Source organism: Ascidiella aspersa, chromosome 6, assembly GCF_963924565.1.
Source record: "Ascidiella aspersa chromosome 6, kaAscAspe10.2, whole genome shotgun sequence".
NCBI classification, from domain to species: domain Eukaryota; kingdom Metazoa; phylum Chordata; class Ascidiacea; order Phlebobranchia; family Ascidiidae; genus Ascidiella; species Ascidiella aspersa.
Window position 1 is genome coordinate 27,424,938 of NC_139452.1, and position 22,431 is coordinate 27,447,368.

The 22,431-nt window shown below is 32.8% G+C and overlaps 2 protein-coding genes across 2 annotated transcripts; one reads left to right on the plus strand and one right to left on the minus strand.

The window, feature by feature from the left end:
• The first annotated feature begins 42 nt into the window (after window positions 1–42).
• On the plus strand, window positions 43–9,988 carry LOC146141066 (lissencephaly-1 homolog B-like). The gene is made up of 11 exons (XM_083393150.1): window positions 43–148; window positions 219–297; window positions 1,155–1,229; window positions 1,899–2,105; window positions 4,152–4,248; window positions 4,519–4,590; window positions 5,398–5,500; window positions 6,456–6,555; window positions 7,199–7,327; window positions 7,968–8,226; window positions 9,782–9,988. Exons 1-11 carry the CDS (start codon window positions 117–119, stop codon window positions 9,853–9,855), a joined length of 1,227 nt encoding a protein of 408 aa, XP_083249276.1. The 5' UTR covers window positions 43–116; the 3' UTR covers window positions 9,856–9,988.
• A 1,897-nt stretch (window positions 9,989–11,885) lies between these two features.
• Window positions 11,886–21,746, minus strand: LOC146141067 (dynein regulatory complex subunit 2-like). Its single transcript, XM_083391911.1, has 10 exons — window positions 21,593–21,746; window positions 20,997–21,101; window positions 20,529–20,676; window positions 18,988–19,211; window positions 18,038–18,235; window positions 16,949–17,154; window positions 15,361–15,487; window positions 14,363–14,503; window positions 13,413–13,528; window positions 11,886–12,267 (listed from the first exon to the last, which is right to left on the minus strand). The coding sequence occupies exons 1-10, from the start codon at window positions 21,737–21,739 to the stop codon at window positions 12,180–12,182; spliced, it is 1,500 nt and encodes a 499-aa protein (XP_083248037.1). The 5' UTR covers window positions 21,740–21,746; the 3' UTR covers window positions 11,886–12,179.
• Between the last annotated feature and the right edge of the window lie 685 nt (window positions 21,747–22,431).

Consider the following 22,431-nt stretch of genomic DNA (forward strand, 5'->3'; position numbering starts at 1 on the left):
CTAATTTAAAAATGTCAACATTCACATTTGTTAAAATTCTCCAGAACTGTTCACTTTCTAGGCACTGGTGTGCTATTTTAATTTAAATTAATCAGAAAATGCGGACAACGTGAAGTATGGTGCTGTCAACAAGGCAAAAAGACGAGTTGTAAGTATTTTTTGTGAAAAAACGAGTTTAAAAATATCTTTGCTTCACCTGCAAATATTTTTGTTTACAGAAACTCGGCAATCCTTGAATATCTTCGTTCAAACGGGTTTACGAGATCGCTGGAGGCGTTTAAAGAAGAAGCCGATGTTGTAAGTGAAGTGACTTTTTGAATGATTGTATATGCTTATAAAAACCTAACCAGTTTTGCTGTATAAATTGACAAGTTAAAGTCAGATTGGCAAGGTTGGTCGTTGCACGGTTGCTTACTCCAGGAAGTTTTGCACCTTTATTTTATTGGATGATTACTAAAATTGTAGCTATTTATTTACCAATTTATCATTTATACTGAAAGCTATCTTGAAGCATTATTTTTAGTGAAACTTTAACCTGAAAAAATGCTCTCTATATTCTAAGTTTATTATTTCTCACCGGAGTTATGAAGAGATATTAAAATATGAATTAAAATGGGTTTTTAATAACTGTTTAACTTACCAATAATTGTTTGAACAAAGTAACTAAGTTGTGGAAATGTAATCTTAATTTATTAATCTATTTTTTGGTGCTAATGAAACTTATCTTTATATTCATTGTTCAAAGTGTTTATCTAAATTTTTCATTAACGAAAATACAAAGTGGCCCTTGGCAAATGTACCAAGTTCAATTTCCCAAAGTGACTTCAGATTGGCGAACTTTTTTACTTCGTAACACGATGTTGACAGCCAACCGAGCAGGCTGGGTTAGATAAGGTGCTTCAGGAAATACCCAAAAATCAATAGTGATGCAATAAAGTCTAGACGCTGGGGTGTTTTAATGTTGGAATTTCCTTTAAATCCTAATTCATCACAAAGTATTGCATGACTAAGTAAACTCCCATAACAGGGGTTGTTAAACTTTTTACCCCCTAAAACTACTTTGCGTACCCCAAGGGGTCCATTGACCGCAGTTTAAGAACCACTGGATTAAAATCATAGTGTTTATATATCATTTTCTTGTTGTTTGTTTCAAGCCGGACCAAACTGATAAGAAGTATGAAGGTCTCATGGAAAAGAAATGGACTTCAGTCGTCAGATTGCAAAGAAAGGTCAGATGGCAAAATTTATATAACCAATTCATAAAATTAACTATAAAACTTGACAACACAAATAACACACAAATTCAAATACCACATAAATTTGCCATGTCACAGTAATTCACACATTTGTTTGGTAAACTGGTATATTGAGTCGCTTTTAACACTATATATATATTTGGTATAAATATTTATCTGTAAAAGTTGACTTTCATATTTATTGATTTGTCAAAATTAAAATTGCAAGGAAATAAATGTGGGAAAATAAATATAATAGTAAAGTTGACCCACCCGAACCGAACCGCTAAACTCGCAGTAAAAAAATAATGTTATCAATATAAACCCCCGAACAAAAATGTGGATTCTAGATTCTAGACCAGCGCAATTTGCTTTATATATATATTTCTATATATATATATTTATGTAAATATTTTTATAAATGATTGTGTGTGTGTGTTTTCACAACATAAAAAAGTCACAAAAATCTCTAACTGAAACGATTCTGTTGATTGTTATTAATTTACCAAGAAAACACAACAAACGTTTTTCACATATTCATGTAATCTCAGTTTATCTTCCCCTTTTCCAAAATTTTAGTTTTTGATTTCCTATCAAACTTAATGTGCTAATTTTTTGCCGTTGATTAAAGAACAAAAAATAACTCAAAGTCACCATTTTTAGGTTATGGATTTGGAGGCAAAGCTAAACGAGCTGCAAAAAGAAACAAGAGACGGGATAACCCCCTTCAGCAAGAAAGATCCGGCTGATTGGATACCACGCCCACCGGAAAGGTGTTCCCTCAGTGGACATCGAAGCCCCATAACCAGGGTCATTTTTCACCCCACATATAGCATCATTGTTTCGGCAGCCGAGGATTCTACAATAAAAGTAAAAAAATTAAAAGAAAAATTGTTAAACTTTTGCAATGTTGCGATTTGAGGTCATAACAGCAGTTCCCAAACTGGGGTTCGTACAGAATTCTAAAAGGGTCCGCAATGAGAAGTAGTCCTTAAAGCTTTAAAGCGGTTTTAGAGGGTCTGCAATGTGCACAATAATTGGAATTCAATGATAAGCTTTCTTGGGTACATTGATGAATTAATTGCAGTAAAACGAGTGCACCAATCACATTAAACGCAAACCGTATGATAGTTTTTTTTTTTTCATTGCTGCGGCATTCTTTGATTTTTATAGGGCCGTGAAATATTAAAATAATTGCCAAGGGTCCACCAGGCCAATTTTTTAGAAAAGATTGGGAGCCGATGGGTTATAACATTTGTTATCTATTGTAAACATATTCGTTAGTTATGACAAAGATCTAAATCAGACCTTAAAATGTTACGGGCTGAAAACTTGTGATTACCACAAAAATATAAGCAGAGCTTTAAATATAGTACTGATTAAACTGCGTTTTGTAATAATTTCTAAATATTAACATTATATGCTTGCTACTATGGTCACTAATAAGTAGGCTATATACATCACACCAGTATTATCAATCAATGCTTTTTTGTGTAATAGCGTTTTTGCTATCTAGCTACTAATAGCTTTCTAATGGTTGTTTTGCTATTGATTGAAGTACATTGATGTGCTCAAATCCAAAATATTAATCAGGGAAAGACAAATGGTTCCTTTTATCTCTGGATTGCTTATTGCACAGTAATCCATGCTTGACACTTGCTTAAGTAATCCATGCTTGGACACTTGCTTAAGTAATCCATGCTTGGACACTTGCTTAAGTAATCCATGCTTGACACTTGCTTAAGTAATCCATGCTTGACATTGCCACTTTCTTTGTAATCAGTTTCCTAAGGCCTTAGCCTTTTGAAAAATCTTGTGCAAGTATTTCTTTTTTTTTTGTATTTATTTGTGTAATTTGTTTCAACATCCATCTTGTTATGGTAATCATTTCTAACTAGGGTGGTTTCTATATACTTAATCCACACACTTTGTAAATTATTTTTATTTTAAAACAACTATTTTTTGACCATTATGCACACCTAGTAAAATAAACATTGGGAAAAAAAGTTTTGAAAACATGTATTCATTCTGCCAAAATAATATGGTTTTTAAAAGAGTGTTTTTATTCAATACTTTTTCCTTTGGGCTGTTCTATTTTAAATAATTTCTGAACAGATGTTGCAGGGTGTTAGATTTGTTTGTTTTTTGGGCTTATTTTGCCATTATTTTACATTTTTTAATATTAATTTTCAATAACAACGGAGTTTTATGTTGTAAATGCTACCACACCGTTTGAGACATGTTAAAAAACTTTGGGAATAGTTGGATTAAGTAATTCAGACATAGATTTGTTTGCCAACTTTACTTACTAAGTTGAGATCAAGCTGGCATGTTGTAGCTGCATGATGCAATTGTGAGACCATGTGGCTTTGTAGAGGCAGCATCACTGGCTCACAACTATGAAAAATTGATGAGTGGGTCTAGATGTTGTGCCTAGACTGCCTCCAACAAGTTATATGGTTGATGCCCATTTTTCCAGATACACACATTTCTTGATTAGTGATAAAGTTAACAGAAGGAGAAATATTGTAATTAATTTGAATGTTTAGATCAAAACACAATCTTTTGAGTAGTGGAGTTTTACAGTAGTTTGTCACTTAATGTTTATACCATAACCCCGTGCTCTCAAACCTTTTTACTAGGAAGACTCCTTTGCTTTTTAAAATTAATGGCCGGGTACTAGGTGTTTTTTAATAACCACCCTTCAATGGTTACTACCATTCAAATTTGTGATGATAATAGTGTAGTTGAGCTAATATAATTTATTATCAAATCTTATAAACCATTTTACCCCCAATCAAAAACTACTATTAATGTTCTTGTTTCCTAAAAACAGTTATTTTTATTCAAACTACTTTATCACATTTTACTTGGTTGTCTTGTTGCTAATACAGGATTATTTTTCAATGACCGCAGGTTTGGGATTCTGAGACTGGTGACTTTGAGCGTACTTTAAAAGGACACACCGACTCTGTTCAAGATATTTCTTTTGACTCATCTGGAAAAGTTCTCGGTAAGCATAAAATGATGAAAATTTGTAAAACAAAATATTTACTGAAAATTTAATAAAGCTAATCAAATATGCATATGCATATGACAGGTGTGAATCATCTTAGGACATTTGACATTCTATTTTATTAACTAGTGAAAACTAATGTCAAATATTGAGCAATGTCTTCTGATTAGAGTATAGACTGTGGAACTGCTTTTTACTTGCTGTCACCATTTCCTTGTAGCAAAGCACTACTACTTAACATTAACATTTTGTTGTTGGTCTGTTTAGCGTCTTGTTCTGCGGACTTAAGCATTAAGATTTGGGACTTTGATGGATTTGAGTGCGTCAAAACACTAACAGGTAAACTTTTTATGTTTTTAACCAATTTTAATAGATTTTATTTCTTTATAAGCACACATGAAAACAGATTTAATTTGTATCCTGAGATGACTTTTTTCCATGTGTCAACCACAGGGTTTTTTAAACTGGGGTCCATTGACCCCTTGGAGGTGCGTGGGCCAGTTTTAGGGGGTCCATTAAGGCCTAATTGTACTATTAGTGTATATATATTCAAGCAATCTATTTTTCAAAGAAAAGAATAGGCTATAGTTAAAAAAAAACGTTTTTGCACTGACTATATACTTGGACTTTATTTCATTTCACATTTTTTTGACCGAAAACAGAAATTTCTGAAGTCTTTTTGTATTATGACGTCATCACTAAAAATTTCTTGCCTTCGCTGGTCCGTGCGAAGCAAAAACGTTTTTTAGGGGTCCGAGGTAAAAAAAAGTTTAAGAACCCCTGGCCTATCAGATATCTGTTGTACAGATTTTTATTGGCATATTTTCGAAAAAAGTTTGCCCTCACTTAATGTAAAATTGTTAAGTTTTCTCTAACTTAATGTAAACTACTTTTTGTTGAACATTTTAAAAGTTAAACACTTTTTGTTTGACTGTAGAAATAATAGTCAATAACTTTAATATTGTTTTTGTAAAAACTAATTTTAATATTTTGTTATTACAAAATAAATAACAAACAACTTTGCACTTTTATTTGGTTTCCTAAGTATGGCTGTAATTTGTTTGTCTGAACAAATGTACAAAATCTATATATATATATTTTTTTTTCCAATATGCCTATAACAAACAAATGCATTTTTGTTTCCAGGTCATGACCACAACGTGTCTTCAGTGTGTTTTATGCCTGACAACGACCACATAGTGTCGGCGAGTAGAGACAAAACTATTAAAATGTGGGAGCTGGCAACTGGGTGAGTTACGCAACAGTAAAGTGTATGCTATTATTACCTATCAAACAATACAATAGGTTTGCTTGCTGTTAATCACAATTGTTTTTTTATTTTGATATGTTATTTGAATCTATTTAGATCCACTGATTAAGTGTTTAAATGCACTTGTTTATATATCACTTTAAAAGCATTCTGTTTTAATTCTACAGCCTGTAATGCAGAAATAATCACAATTTGACTTTATTTGTTTAATTCAGTCACAGTTACAGTAAACTGTAGCTTATGTGGTATCCAACAATACTAGGGGTTTTGTCTCTCATACCGAATACTATTTCTTTGTGCACATTGTACGTTGCACCACTGCCTGACTTAAATTGACCCCATTATTGTTTGATGTGTTGTGGTCTGAACGATTGGTCTATTTACAACAAAAACAAGACTTAAAAAGATTTGTTTTTTGTAAATACTAGTTTAAAACCAGGTGCCTTGGTTGTCATGTGACTTAAAATAGTGCTGGCTGTATCAAATTCTTTCTGCTTTCAAACTTAGATTGTAGCCAATAGCCATACCTAACCTATGTGAAAGATAGTTCTGTCTGAAACCTACATATTTATTGCATTTACTCATTTTGCAGTAAATATACCTTTTGTAGAAGTGGTAATGGAATAGTCTGTTTATAATTATTCGTTTGATTTTTCCTTTCAGTTGAGGAACTAAAGCATATTGTTCTAAAAACCAACTGTATTAAATTTTCGGCACAACTGTTTTTTGACATTCACAAAACTATTATTAAATGCATTTACTTTCAAAATTAATATGAATAGAGTTTTTAATATTCATAAAAAATACCTAAAAAATGGATTTCATAAATCCCTTTTTTTATTAGAAGAAAATTTATTTTTGCTGCTTTGCGATGTGAGAAATTTGTTAGTCAATGGTACTAAAATAACTTAGCGCTTGAGCTTTGTCTTTTCAGATACTGTGTGAAGACATATCTCGGACACAGTGAGTGGGTTCGGATGGTTCGTCCCAGTCCTGATGGATCTATGCTTGCAACCTGCTCCAATGATCAAACTGTGAGTACCATCACTGTTTTGTTTATCTTATAGGCATCCTATTTAAGCTATTGATATTTAGGTCAGGGAACTTGAATACATTGAAATGTTTGATGGGCTGTTTATAAGAATTTTTTTTTTTTATTGTGTAATTAAAAGTTAAATTTATAAGGTCATTTTGCATTTAATCATTGGCATTGGTTAGAGATAGACCGATTCTGATATATCGGTTTACCAAAAAATATCAATCAATATTCTGGTCTGACCAATATATTGTTATCAGTCAATTTTGGCCGATATTTCACCATGAAAATATGATATAGCTTTACCTGAAAAACAAAAAAAAATCTTATTTTTTTCCAAAAAAAATTGTTTAGCAATATATGAGTTAAATAAGTCTAGGTAGATAAACTTAAAAGTTATTTGGATTATGTTTTTAATTATTTTAAATTTTCACACCATTCTAGGATCGGTTGGGCAAAGATGTAAAAAATTGTTTTTGGATGGAAAAAGTGATATGGGTTGATCTCTAGAGTTTACTGAAAAACAGGCAAAGCCAGTTTGAATTTTTTTAAAGTGATAGTCTTAGTTTTTATATCATTCACCTGGAAAGGAAATGTTTCTATTTTAGTATAAAATACGTTTACCTTGTTTTGCGGTGTAGCTTCGAATCTGGATGACTGCTACGACCGAGTGCAAAACTGAACTCCGTGAGCACGATCATGTCGTTGAGTGTGTTTCTTGGGCTCCGGAGTCAGCACATGCAAATATCTGCGCAGCAGCAGCCATTGAGGTAAGATGAACTTGTCACATTGTTCAAAAATACAGTTAAAAGTATTTATCTTCACAAAGGCTACCCTTAATTTTACCTGCTTGATTTCTGGTTTTGGTTCTCTTTAAGTACCTATTTTTTCTCAGTTTGTATCTTGATTGATGTTAAAGTGCTATCAGTATTCTTAAACCTAATTAGAGTAGTTTTTACAAGTGTTAAGCAAGTGTTCAAAGCCCCTACTACAAAAGTATTGTGTCAGAAAATACCAGCAGTAGTTTCATCCAGAATATTGGGCTTTGATATAAGAATTGAAAAGATATTTCATAAACACCTTCAAACTATAAAAAGAGGATACTTAAAGTTCTTTTGCTGATCCTCTTAAAAATATTGTTTCTTAATGTTGGATCATGGTTCGAAGTGAACAAAAAGCAATGAAAACTGAAAACTTTCTTTCCATAGAAGCATAAATATTTAAAATATTTAGGTTGGGAAACTTCAAATAGGCTTTTGTTGAGCTTTGGTGCTCTACAAATTATTCAAGGGGGTTTTCACTAGCTTTGAACAGTGTTTTTTTCAGTCCTTATAACATTGTGTTATTCCTTCCCTACAATTCAACGTAGCATCTTCATTAATGTGTTGTTTTTTATGTTATCTGTTTCAGGTTCGTAAGGGTGAGAACGTGGGTCCATTTATCGTTTCGGGAGCTCGTGACAAGACCCTTCGCATCTGGGACGTCTCTACCAGCCAGTGTCTTTTCACCCTGATCGGGCACGACAACTGGGTGCGCGGGGCGCTCTTTCACCCCAGGGGAAAGTACCTGCTGACCGCTTCGGACGACAAGACGCTCAGAGTGTGGGATATCAAGAACAGGAGATGCCACAAAACGCTCGCCGCTCATGAACATTTCGTTACAGCTTTAGGTGAGCTTTTCTTTTGTGTGAATTAAAAAAAATGACTTTAAAGAAATTTGTCAAAGATTTTCTATAATTTATATTTTGTGAATATACCACACACAACACAATATTTGTCTTATGGGTAAATTTTCTAATGTGTCTGCTTTTGTTTATTGAAAATGGAAATGCCTACAAAAAGGTTATTTTCTATAGTTTAAACTTTAAATTATGTGGAGTCGTTGGCTAAAAAATTATGTGGAGTCGTTGGCTTAAGTTATCACTAAAACTTCGATGTTTATTTAATCATAAAAGTTGTTATTTTTATTAGTACACACAGTTTATTCCCTATGGGGGTAAATTTCTAATATGTGTGTGTTTATTGAAAATAACCTTCTAAAATGTTTGCTATAGTGTCAGTGATAACAACGAACATTTCTTTTAAATGAATAACACATAATAAAATAAACATATTTTTTAAATTGTCTTGAAATTTGCTTCGTAGGGATAGATCTGTGATGTGTGTGTTATGAATTCCCCAACATAAATCATTGTTTAATTAAAAAGGTCATCTTAAAAAAGTAACTTGTATTGCATACGTGTGATATACAATATACATGATGAACTAAATATTTTTTGTTGACTTTTTGCTTGGCTAATATCAGACTTCAATTACCTAGCTGATAGGTAAACAACAACTTCCTGTTTTATGCTGTAAACACACAGGTCATTGATGTTAATTTTTATGAGTTAAATCGTTATGCAGCTCCAGTAGTCCTACCAATATAATATATATATATTTATGTTAATTGAATCAATTTATTGTTTTATATATGGGCCCAAATTAGTAACCTGGCATTAAAATAGCTATTATGTTAACTGTGAAACCATTAATCTGTTAAATATAGCCACCTGTTAATGAGGTGTAGGAAGACATTGTGTTTTTCATTGTGATGTACAGAGTATCAGTTTTTGTAAAGTTTAAAACCTATTGGAAGCATTAGCATGTTACACAGAATGAATATCTTAACCTGTGCAGAAGCAGGTAGCTTCTGTGTATGTTTTAAATAAACCTTTTAATATCAGTAGTGGATAATAGCTGTGGAAAACGAATAAAGATTTATTTGAAATTTTCACAAAATACTACCTACTTTTAGATATGGTTTGAAACTGCACCCTCTATGCATTACCTCAAGGTATATTCTGTCAGTCATAAAATGCTAACTACTTAAATACGGGTTTTGATATTCATTCATTATAACAATCAGAAATTCTACCTACTTCTGAAAAGGCGCTGATGTTTATTCCCCATTTAACTGCATTGTCCAGCCATTATCGAAGGATTTATTTTAAGCATTTACAAATTCTACCTCATTCTGTAAGGGCTTTGACATTCATTCTAGTTCTAACTACCCTTAGAACATTCATTCCTAGTTCTAACCTCCTGCCATTACATTAGAATTTATCTGAATCAGTCGCAAAATGCTACCTACTGCTGTACAGGCTTTGATGTTCATCTTAGGTCTGACTTCAACCGTGCTAGCCATTATGCTTCAAATATTAATATTCCTCTTATTTTTTGCAGATGTCCATAAAAGCAAGCCTTATGTTATCACAGGCAGTGTTGATCTCCTGGTCAAAGTATGGGAATGCCGGTGATCTGTTTACCTTCGTTCGCCAGCCGATACATAAACACTTTACGTGCATTAGTCTTGCATGAAGTGCTGCTATGAACGCTCTTAAAAAAAACTTTATAAATTTCCACCAAAGCGGCTTCGTTTTCTGCAAACAACCCAAAACGCCCCGTTTTTGAGTCTTTAAAAAATGTGGCTCACATTTGTTATGAAATATTTTTGCATTTATAAAAGGCCTAGAGAAAATAGGACAGCGCTGTTTGTGGTCAGTCGCTTATTACTAGAGAATGAACTCGTCTCTCATGTTGTTGTGTAATTTTTTTTCGCAAAGAGTATATCGCTGGGCTGAGCAATTGCAAGTCTGTTAAATTTTTTTGTCCCTCAAGTTCACCTTGTTGCTGTCAAACTGCAGTAATTTCAAAAAACTTCTTTCTAAATTACCAATTCCAACAAAAGGCCCAACGACAGTCTGCAAAATCTTTGGAATCGATGTTTTTTAGATTTCATTTTGATGTTCGATGTAAACGTAGCTAAAAGCATGTTGTTCAGCTTATTTCTCTTGCAATACCGACAAAGAAGCAACCATTAATTATAGCAACCCTGCTGCCCCTGAATAAAATGCTGCTTACTTTAGCAGATGGATACCCTTCTAGGAAATTGTGTGCATGTGTGCAGGTACTAGCCTTAAGCAACTGAATGCTTTTCGGCAGTTCCGTTGGGTTGCAAAAGTTTTGAGAAAGGTTTCCTATTACATTTTGTGTATAGAATGGTGTTGTAAGGTATCAACTAGTAAATTAAAGTATCTGTTAGAGAGTGTTCTAAAAACTAATTACGTAATGCTCTTAGAAAAATCTATTTTACTAAATCCTTTAGGAATTGATTTTGCCTACACTTTTTTGTGATACATTCGTCACATATTAATCTGTATTACAGCAAAAGTGTTATTTGGCATCCCACAAAAATAAAGAATCACCAGTTGTTGTTTTTTGCGGGAAATATATTTTTTGCATGACCACTTCTATTTGCTTGTGTCCGTTTATGTACATATCACCTAACATATTTTTGCAACTATTTAAACCCACGCCGCTAATATTATATCGCCGTTGCCTACAAAAACAGTCTTGCATTTCTCACAGTTGGCCAAATATTTTAAAGTTCCAACTTTTTAAACCAATTTAATCATATTAAAGTAGTTCTAGTGTGTCTTTGTGATACTTATTTATTTTATCACTAAGCAAAAACAGTGGGTACATAAAGTTTATCTGACGTTTTCAAGAATGGCTTAATCTAATTTTTACAAAATACTTAACTATTATAATGTATGTATGTCTGTGTAAAACTTTTGACTGCCTATCATATATCTGGTCTGTGCAAGACTGTTGGTAATGAAAAGTGTGTTGCTGCGAAAAGAGCATGTTATTATGTGCTTTCAAGATTTTCGGCTGTTCCAAGACTTTCGTTTCAATATTTTGACTAATGTGTCGCTTAAACTGGTGATTATATTGAAATACATGTTGTCTAGCACTAACATGTCTTGAGGTATTTTTTTTTTCAAGTTTCAATTTATGTTAAATGTTACTTTCCAAATATGAACTGCAGGCAAGATATAAAAACATTTTGTAGATGGTTACACTTTTTAAGGTATTAATGCAACTTAGAGTAATAATTAAACTATAGCTAAATCAGCTTATGTTTTTTCAGCATTTACCTTTTAATAATGGATTGTAACATAAAAACAACCTACGATTTTTAAGGCTGAAACCTTTGAGTAGGGGATTTTACTTGGAATTATAACAATGCAACCTGTAGTAATAAAGAAACTAGAATCAAATTAATTTATGTTTTTCAACAGTTAACCCCGAAAAATGGAACCACAAACAAAATGTATTTTTTATCAATTACCAATAAATAGATTTATAGTATAAATAAAACCACATGATTCGCTAAGATTTTTAAGGCTGAAAACTTTAAGTAGGGGGTTTAACTTGAATTAAAACAACGCAACCTGTAGTAATGAAAGAGTCAAATCAGCCTATTTTTGTGTTAGAGCTTGAATGATAAATTTGTAATATAAATAAAACCACATGATTGGTTAAGATTTTTAGGCTGAAAAAAGTATGGGGGTTTTACTTGAATTATAGCAGTGCAACCTTGAGTAATAAAGAAACTGGAATCCAAATCAACTTCTGTTTTTCAACAGTTAACCCCGAAAAATGGAACCACAAACAAAATTTATTCTGCAATGGTTACCGAAGTGATCTATTACAGAAAATTTTTATTTTTTTAAATTTTACGAATACTGATATGCACAAGAACAAAATCACAATGGTACAGTCAAGTTATAATAAGTTACACAGTGTGTTTTACGACGTGAGCTGCTTCCACCACTGTCTGTGTTGGTCTTCTCACCCGTGGATCCAATACTGGGACTGCAAGGCTAAAAATATATATTGAAGCAAATTAGTGTGTGGCCTAGAAATTTAGACATGTTTTATTTATTTAAAAATCAGGCCTAGTCAGTTAGTTCTGCAACAGTGACTGTTTAAATAAATTGCCGAAAAACATATATTGAGGTAAATTGTGTTTAGCTTAAAAACTAGGACAGTTTTATTTGTTTAAAAATTAGGCCTAGTAGTTTTGTCCGGCAACAGGGGCTGTGTTTAAATAAATTGCAAAATAGGTGTCCAAAGGGCTCCTGAAAAATGAAAAATTGGCAGAAAGTATGTATTTTGTAGTATATTTTACCTTATTAATGTAACTTGCATGAACAAATTAAAGAAACTATGAGAAATGCAATGCATGTCTAAACTAAGTGACACAAAACTAAAATAGTATCACAATGGCAAGACAAATTTATATTCTAGCAATCATACCAAACATATAAAAATAAACAAATTGGTTTCTGCTTAAAAAACAAAAAAAAGCTTGTTTAAAACACAAACAAACACCCAACAAATCCCAACCCAAACAAAGGCAGAGAACCCTTTTAAAAACCTGAATATTTGAAAAACAATAAAAGTATCAAAAGGCAATAAAACACCAAACAATCGTGAAAGCACTCCACTTCAAACTATCGTATACCGTCGTTGGGTTTAGCACCTTCCTTAAGCACGTGGACCTTGTTAACTTGGTGGACACGTGGGTCCATTACAGGGACAGAGAACCTAATATTTTGCAATTTAATCAATAAAACGATACTTAAACTTCACCTTAAGTCAGTATGAAAGATAAATTTGCCGTGTTTAATTGCATTTACAATGCTTATGCTGGTCTGTAAACTGTAACATTTTAAAATGTGTATCCAACTATGACATAAAAGACTGGTTATCAAAACAGGTATAAAGCATAAAATTATTTCGTAAAATTGATACAGAAACATAATACATTTCGCCTTACGAATAGGCATCATCAGTTTCTTAATTAGATTAAATCAGTCTAACCACCCAGTGTTAAGTTAAGCACATTAGAATGAATGACTTAAACAAATTTCCATCACAGAGAGAAAAAAATATATATACTGTATATTGTATAACTAATTTTGCTAGCCCTGGTTAGTACACAATTAGAAAAAAAAATACTGACTTGACATTTGTCTTGTGGTTGACCACAAACAGTGGATTGTGTTGGCTCAGTATTTCGTCGTTGACCGAAATGCCGTCCAGGTATTGTTTCAGAACATGGCGGAGCTGTTGATTTTCCTGCAAGACATGAAAATCCATAGGTTTAAACAGAGAAACAAATTCCCATAATTAAAGTGTTAAATTTAGTTAGGTGGTATGTAAAGTGTAGTACACAAATAAAGAATCCTTAATCATTCACAAGAGGTTCTAATAGCATTTTAGTTTGTTTAAGGCAAAAAGACAATTCATAAGGTTAAATATAAATGCACATTCAGAAATAGTTTAAATTGTTGAATATAGTCAGGTGGTATGTAAAATGTAGTATACAAAAAAGAATTCTTAATCATTTACAAGAGGTTTTTATAGCATTTTAGTTTGTTTGAGGCAAAAAGACAATCCATAAGGTTAAACAGAGAAGCATATTCTTATAAAAGCACAGGAAAGGGTTAAAAGTGTCCAATATAAGAAAATCGAATGCAAACTGTGTTACATCAATAAAAAGTTACACACACTTTTGAATACATAGAATGGTTAATAAATCCTATATATATACTGAAGTAGGTAGCATCATGTTGAAAATGAATGACATTTTAACATTCACATAATTATAGCTTGATTATAAATGGCAAAGCCAAAAACGGCAGCTAGATAGACATAATCTTGATTAAGATGTGTTGATACAAAATTGTATCATCTTCAGTAAATGTGATTGCGTAGTAAATCAAAGCATCACTTATATTCGATCTTTTGGGCTTTGCAATTCATTATCAAGCTACATTACAGATCAGTGCATAGTGATCCAACATATTTCTAGCTCTTTCTGTTTTAACTTTGGTATTCATTCTACATTTAGCTAGGACACTTTTTTAAAACAATTTTCTGTTTACTAATAGACAAACGAGTATTTCTTACCTGTGCCAAAATCTGTTTTTCTTTGTCGAGGGCAAGTTTATCGAGAAGAACTTTGTTGTAGCGCTTCCAAAAGTTTTCCAGTGATGTGTATTCCTGCATTACTGCAGCGAGAGGCTCACTAGGTGTCTCCATAACAGCAGCCTGCATAGATAACAAACTGTTATAGAGACCAAAAATGATTAAAGTGCAGCATACATAAGCAGAAAAAATGGTTCTAAATAAAATACAGGTCAAAAACTTGGTATGGGAAACAATTTGTGACAGAAGCATATGAAGAGACAGTTTTTGCGATTCAATTTGGCAATATCATTCAGTGAACAATAGAATAAACATACCAAACCTTAAAACAGAAAGTCTCCATTACAGATGCCTACATAAATCATAAAAAAATGTATAGAGGCAAAAATGTTTTTTGAGAAAAAGTGACAAATGCATTATGTAGCAAAAACTGTTCTAAATAAGATTCAGGTGTAAAACTTTGTGTGTTAAACAATATGTGACATAACATTTTTTGTGATTCATTTTTTGTGATATCATTTAGTGAACCATAAAACAAACATACAGAATTTTAAAACAGAAACAACCTATGGGTGCTCATGAACGAAACATGGTTTAAATCAATCGATGACAATCTTTATTATTTTATGCAACATTAAAAGTCTAAGGACTGTTTAAACTACATTTTAATATATTAACCATTGCACATGAATTGGTAGTGTGTACAATACTGCTACAAAACTATATTTAGGTCACTTTTTACATAACAATTTGGCCAAAAGCAAGTCTTATCACTTTCAACAGCACTAGTATAGATGACTACATGTATATAATGTGCAAAATTAAAATTTTGACTTACATTTCTTTTACCAGCAGCATGATTATATAGATATAGCACTTTTATACTAAGTTAGAAATACATTTTTTTAATATGATCAACATTGAAAATTTTAGTCCCATTTTCAATTTCAATCAAAAATTTAAATAAAAGCTAGTCGAACCTCCACATCTTCTTGTTCCTCCTGTGAAAGCGACGAAGCGTAAAAGGGAAGAACCTTTTCCTCTTCAGTTTCCAACTTTCGGCACATTTCGGCGAGTCGTAAGATTAGCTCACCCTTGCTCTGCACCCTGGGATAAAAATGGAGAATGGTTGAATTTTGTTTAAAAATGTGTCTGTTTAGACCAGTATTTACCACCCTTTCTGGCTTAATGCAATGCTAGAAATATTAAGAGATTGCAGCAGGCCTTGAAATATTTTTCGCAAAAAGAGGCCTACCAGTTTGGCAAATCAGATTGTACAGCGATTAAATCAAAGGGGATGTTTTAAAACTCATCCACCCATGATACGTTGTTGGGAATATTTTGCTATTTTATCTTTACAATTTATGGTTTGTGGCCATTTCGGTTTTAAATTTGGTACTGCAGTTGCGCATTTCCGACATTTATACATAGTTACACGGTTGAGTCCATAGTTTAAGCTCCAAATAAAATTGTGATCCAAATGAAAATGTAGGGCCAAGGTGATAAATTTATCATATAGCCACCTTAAGGATTTGTGATAATAACTTATGCTGAAATATTCTTGTGATATGTGCAGACGAATGCAATGTGCAATATGTTATGCCCTTTACATTCAATTACTGTGGATCTAGTTTAACAGACTTAAATCACTAAATCGGTGACTTACTGCTTGAGTTTCTTTATAGCAGCTTTGCTTTGAAGAGTCAGACCGACACTACAACCTATACTCAACCCATTTTTGTAACTCACATAAAGTGGATATACACACTACAGCAATTCACTCAAAGTGGATTTCCTAAACCTCATCCACCTACAAAACGTGGTTGGAATTTTTTTTGCTCTTTATATCTACAATTTACAGTTTGTGGCCTTATCGGTTTCAAATTTGGTCACATCTGACTAGGGACTTGGGTAATCATACATAATCTTACTCGTGTCCGCAGTCTGACTCCAGCGAAATAAAACCGTTCCGTTAAATCCAGACTCAAACTCTGACACTGCAACACTGCCCAGTGGTACATAAGAAAAGTTATAGGATAAGGTGACAAATTTATCATTATTGCCACTTAAAGAATAAGCGACAATACTTTAGTGTGGTAAGTTTAAATATGTTTGTGATATGTGCAGACAATGCAGTGTACAAAATTTGTGTAAAAAGCTTCTTGCCCTTAACATTTAATAACTGTGCATGTAAAACATTTTCCAGATTTGATTTACTTTTAATATAATACTAAACCAGTGACTTACTGCTTGAGTTTCTTTATAGCAGCATTGCTTTGCAGAGTTAGACCGACACTACAGCCTATACTCAACCCATTTATGTAACTCACATAGAGTGGATATACACCACTGCAGCAATTGACTCAATGGGGATGTACTAAAACTCATACGCCTACAAAACGTGTTTAGATTTTTTTGCTCTTTAAATCTACAATTCACAGTTTGTGGCGTTTTCTTTTTGGTTTCAAACTTGGTACTGTATTTGGGCACATCCGACTCAGGACTTTGGTTCATTTAATTACTGTGGATCTAATTTTACATATTTGAATCACTAAATAAGTGACTTACTGCTTGAGTTTTTTTATAGCCGCGTTGCTTTGCAGAGTGAGTGCTGTCAACTGAGTCCTTTCCCGTTCCCTTGTGTGGTTCATCTCACTCTTGAGTTGCTGAAAGTGCTTCTGGACGTGCTCTCGTTCCTCGCGTAACTGTCGGTTCCGCTCCTCGCAATCCTTTGAGTTTTGCTGCATTTTGCCCTTCAGTTGCCCAATTGTATCCTGTTGTTGGACAAGCAAATGACGTTTAAGTTTTTTCGGAGCAAAAGAAAGCCGTAGTACTCTATTTTATTATTTTTAAGGTGTTTTAGATCTTTTTGAACCTTTATGGTCTATTTTAACCTTTTATTACAATGATAAAAGATCAGCAACTGACCAATTTGGAACATGTTTAAATAATAGCATTATTATTTCTCCACAGGTAGTAGTAGAGTAGTATTTTGTAAACAGGTCTAATAAATCTGAAGATAATGGATATCTAAGCCTACACAGAAGTAGGTATCATTTTGTAATATATTCAAATAAATAGTTGTAGTTAGAATACAAATGAAAATCAATTCATATACAGAAGTAGGTACAATTTTGTGAACGTTTATCAATTGTAAGTTGAATATTTGTTATTTATGATAAAGCACCTTTTGGTAAGTCACCAATACAAAAGATGAAACATAGGGATCTAGAAACTTGATTCAACAACGTTGAGTGGAATTTAGTTTCACTTAGACTTAAGTTAAGTGACTTAAAATTGCACAAATTTTCAAAAAGGTGATAATACTAAGTAGAAATGTTCCCAAATGACATACCTTAAAATGCTGAAATCAGTAAATCAAAAACCAGGCATAAGAATATTTTTTGTGTCTAAATAACCTGGTTAAAATGGTCTTCTTAATTGTAAGTTTTGTTCTTAGTTACGCTATCACTTGAGATTGGACCAAGACCAAATTTTTTTCCAAAATAAAAAATAATCAAAATGATTGTTTATTCCTAACAATTATAACATTTGCCAACAAAACATACACAAATTCACATAGTAGTTCTCCCATTGAAGAAACAGCTAAGTTTTTACACACTATTTAATTGTATGTAGTGGCACAATTAGCCTAACCTGAATCTTTTGAAGTTTTTTCATCTGAGTTTCAATTTCCTTCGCACTCTTCTCATCTTTGGCTTTAAGGTTTTCGAAAGCTATTTTTCTCTCCTCGGTGGTTTCGTTGTAGTTTTTGAGCGCCGACTGGAACTGCTTCCAAAGAGACTCGACGGTGCCCTCCAGCTGAATTCGCAGCGCATGCTTCTCTTCGAGATTCTGAACAAATAAAAAAGTTTTTCTATGTCAAAAGGTTGATATAAAGCTACTTTAGGAACTTCTATAAAAGTTGTTGTACAATTTTAGCGAATTCATAGAGATTTTCTCAAATAAGAAATCTGAACATAAATAATAAAAAAATAACCCAGTATCTTGAAATGTCATAAGCACAAAGCAAAAAAAATGGAGTCATGTTGAACATAATTAAACCACATGTAAACAGCACAAATTGAACAAGTACAGCAAACCCACTAACCAAAAACTGGTATTGATTATTTCAACATATTTTTGATTTTTTATTTATTTTTTTTTTTTATATGTGCTTTCTTGCAAATCACAACTGCATTGTATTCAAGATAAACAGCTTCTCACATTTAGTCAGTTTTATAAATTGTACAATGTTATAAGGTTTTATGAACTTAAGTCTTAAAATCTAAATTATAAACGAAATATACCTAAAGATTGAAAATGTTTAACAAAAAAGCTCTTAAAAAAAACCTCAAAAAGCAGAAATATCATCACAAATATTGAAATAAAAATATGTTGATATAAAATTACCAAAAATATCACCAAAAAAATGTACCAAAAGTATCACCTAAGTATTAACCCCAAGTATCGGCAAAATGATTACCCAGAAGTATCAGAACAAAAATTACTCATAAGTACCAGCTTACAAATTAACCAAAAATCAAAAACATGAACCACGAATACAAAACAAGTGGTCTTTTTAAAGATACACCACATCACCCTACCTTGTTCTTTATCTCGTCTCTCATGCTCTGAAACTCCTGTCGCGCGTCCGATTCGCTCTCCTGGTGATTTTGCTCCATGGCGAACATGACGTCCTGCAGATGCTGCATCTCGCTCTTGTGGCACTCGTTGATCAGCTGACGCTCGTCCTGGAACTCGGTCTGGATTGTCGAGAGCTCGCCGTGGTACTCGGATCGGATCGTGTCCAGTCGGCGGCGATGGTGGTCTGCAGGATGTTACACATAACGTAATGTATTGTGTCAGGTGTTTTTTGCGATTGTGCCAATACTTGGCAGATTACATTAACTAAATTTTTTGCTTTTTCTCTCCCAATGCTCCTTTACTTTAGTGGTTGGCATTAAACCCTTGTCTTTGTTCGTGTCAGTATTGGATGTATTTTATTTATAAATTTTGCTTTTTTTATTTCAAATAATTTTTACTATAATTTTATTTGTATATAAACTGATGATGCCATTTGTTTAAATTTAGAATTATATATTTATATTAAGATTTTAGACCTTGATGACATTGTTCAAAGCATTCAAAACTCTTAGAACTTTTATCGCCAGCATTTTCTGTTCTGTGGATAGCAAGATTTTGCTGTGGAAACACAAACTGAGCTTACTTGGCAGATTTTTGTTTAACATTTTTCACTGCAGGCCACAATATGAGTAGAGTTCAACAGAACAATTTGATCACTTTATAGTTGTGACAAGTTGATATCTTGAAACATATGTACACATGGTTGTTTCTCGACCCGCTCCTCTCTGAGCCTGCATAGCTCAGTTGGTAGAGCGACGACCCCGGCTTGACCGGAGGTCGTGAGTTCGAACCTCACCACAGGCTAGTTGTTTTTCTAGTCTGCTCTGCTTGCATCATTGATCAACAGATTCGGTGAGTCTGCAATGGCTTTCAGTGTAGTAAGTTGATATCTTGCTTGAAAAACTCTAGAGCTTAATCGTTGAAGTAGTAAGAATATCAAAGTCAATACAGAAGTAGGTTACATTTTGAACTTCAGATTGAAAATGAATAAAGAATAATTCAAAACGTTCAAGATGTTACCTACTTCTACAATACAATGGGCTTTCATATTCCTACTATGCTAAGAAAAAATGGTATGAAAAGAAAAGGGCAGATGGATGAAAATATGTTTAACAGTTTTTTTATTGTTGATGATTTGGCGATATTGCCTTATTTCGAATGACAAAATTTATTCAACTATCTTTATTGCAACTTATCGTTGATACTATTGAATCCTTAAAGCAATATTTTGCTTTCTAATATACCATGTTAAATAAAGTGTAGATTTGTTGAATAAAAAAAATAATATATACAAAATCAGAATCGTTGCAAAATATTTTCTGTGTTAAGTTTAATTCACTAAAATAAGCTGTAGCAGTTTCTTAAAACGAGAATTGAAGCATGAAACTAGTCTATTTGGCGTCTTGCACCAGTTTAGCTGTTATACTTGGGGAAATTAGATTTTGGAATCATGAAACTTATTTGAAAATATATATTATATATGGCTGCCCTTGTTTTTTACCTATAAGTTCATCCACATTAGACAGGTGGCTGCTGAGTGCCATGTTGTATTGTTCCTCTGATTCTTCAATGTCTTTGGCGAGTGCTTTTATAACGCTGTCTTTCCGGTCAACGACACGCTCAAACGTTTGACTCAGGATTTCGATATCCTGGCAAAACAATATAGTGTTGTTAACTTAAAAAAATGCAATATTTATATATATGATTGTACTTGGCCTAATTGGTGATTCAGTAGGCTTGCAGTTATGTATAGTGTAACTTAAAAGGATACAAGTCGAATATTTTATTTAGAACTTTATTGATTAGTAATAGATTCACATATTTCAATTTGTTTTCTAGTTTTGCTGTTTCCTGAGACGACAAAAACTCAAAATAAACTCATATTTGGAAAATTTCACTTAAAAAAACTAAAGTTAATTTGAAGACTCTTACTTTATAATTGAATTTTAATTAAACACAAGCTATTTACCTTGCTAAGCTCCTTCGACTTTGCTTCCCTCATAACCTGTCTCCATTGTTGGTTAAGTTTGTTCATGTTCACTTTTGTGCTCTTTTCCTCTTTGCCCAGTTTGTCCTGAAATGAACAGAATTAACACCTAGTTTAAAATGAGCAGAAGTAAAATCGTGTTTTTTTCTGAAAAAACCTTATCTAATTAACATCTAATTAAATCAGTTTGGTGAACAAATGAAAAAAGCATGTTTCTGACAACACTTTTTTAAGTAAAAGGCATTTTTCAACTGCTATAGGTTAATTGTCATTTAAAGATTAAAGTGCCAGCATTTTATTTAGCTATTTCTAAAGTGTTATTCTATAGCAGTCAAGTGGTAATGTGCCACAAGACAACAAATAGCTTTTAAGGTAAAGCAACATTTGAATATTAACATACCGAGCTTTAGTATTTGCAGTTTAATTTACCACCCAAAGAGTTTGGGGAAAATTGGTGTTAAAGGAAAATGTTTAATGAAATATTAAAATTGTTTCAACTTAAAACCAAAATATCCCGTTGTTAAAATATATATACTGAAAACTTTCAATTAGATTTTGTTTGGCGTTAAAATACTCACCTTTAAAAACTGTAAAAGCATGTCTTCTTTCTTTTTTCTCATTTCCTCCTCGGCGAGTGCTTTCTGCTCCAAGTAGAGGATTTGTTCCTCTTCACTCATCTTCGACAGCTTGCCTCCCTTCTTCTTGCCAGACTTTTTCTTTGCCATCTTGTGTTTTTTTTAAAGTTTAACAGAAATAACAAAAAAATCTCCTGCCTATAGCGATAAAGATAAGTTTAATAGGCCCTGACTGCATTCCACAATTTGTGGCCGCCAAAAATTTACGCCAAAATTTTTTTCGGCTGAAATCCTACGCCAAACTAGGACGATATATACGTCAAAAGGAACAATTTTTTTTGGTAAATTCACTAGGCTTCCACGCCAAAATGACGTCAATGGCATGGGTTTGAGCAAGCATTCCACGCCAAAGATCTCTGGCGGGAAGGCAGTGAAATGCAATCAGGTAACAGGCAGCCATAATTGGTAAAAGTGTATGTTTTTTTTCTTGTGGAATAAACTCGCAAGTTCCTATCAATTGGCATTATAATAAATAGCCACAAAACATTTCAATAACTGCAACTAACCAAACCGTTAGGTTTAACAGAAATAAAAAAATCTCCTGCATATAGCAATATTGATAAGTTTAGCAGCAAGAGTTTACCTCAAGGGGTCGAATTGATTTTCAGTCACTTTACAAATTTTCAAATAATTATAAGTTTTATCAATCACTATTAATCGCAAATATTTTTATAAAGCAATCAACCAACTTTTTAGGAAACCTAATACTTTTGGTGTTTCACCCTTTTAAGTAATAATAAAACCTGGTGCCCAAAGCAAAACGGCTTTAGAAAGCAAACACC

What these genes read in the sequence shown, in the direction of transcription:
- LOC146141066 (XM_083393150.1), top strand. Translation starts at nt 117, where the DNA reads ATGGTGCTGTCAACAAGGCAAAAAGACGAGTT. An exon ending in TCGTCAGATTGCAAAGAAAG is followed by an intron (nt 1,230 to 1,898) that starts GTCAGATGGCAA and finishes CACCATTTTTAG; the next exon opens with GTTATGGATTTGGAGGCAAA. An exon ending in GTGCGTCAAAACACTAACAG is followed by an intron (nt 4,591 to 5,397) that starts GTAAACTTTTTA and finishes TTTTGTTTCCAG; the next exon opens with GTCATGACCACAACGTGTCT.
- LOC146141067 (XM_083391911.1), bottom strand. Translation starts at nt 21,739, where the DNA reads ATGGCAAAGAAAAAGTCTGGCAAGAAGAAGGGAGGCAAGCTGTCGAAG. An exon ending in AAAAACTTCAAAAGATTCAG is followed by an intron (nt 17,155 to 18,037) that starts GTTAGGCTAATT and finishes GTCCAACAACAG; the next exon opens with GATACAATTGGGCAACTGAA. An exon ending in AACCACAAGACAAATGTCAA is followed by an intron (nt 12,268 to 13,412) that starts GTCAGTATTTTT and finishes ATATATTTTTAG; the next exon opens with CCTTGCAGTCCCAGTATTGG.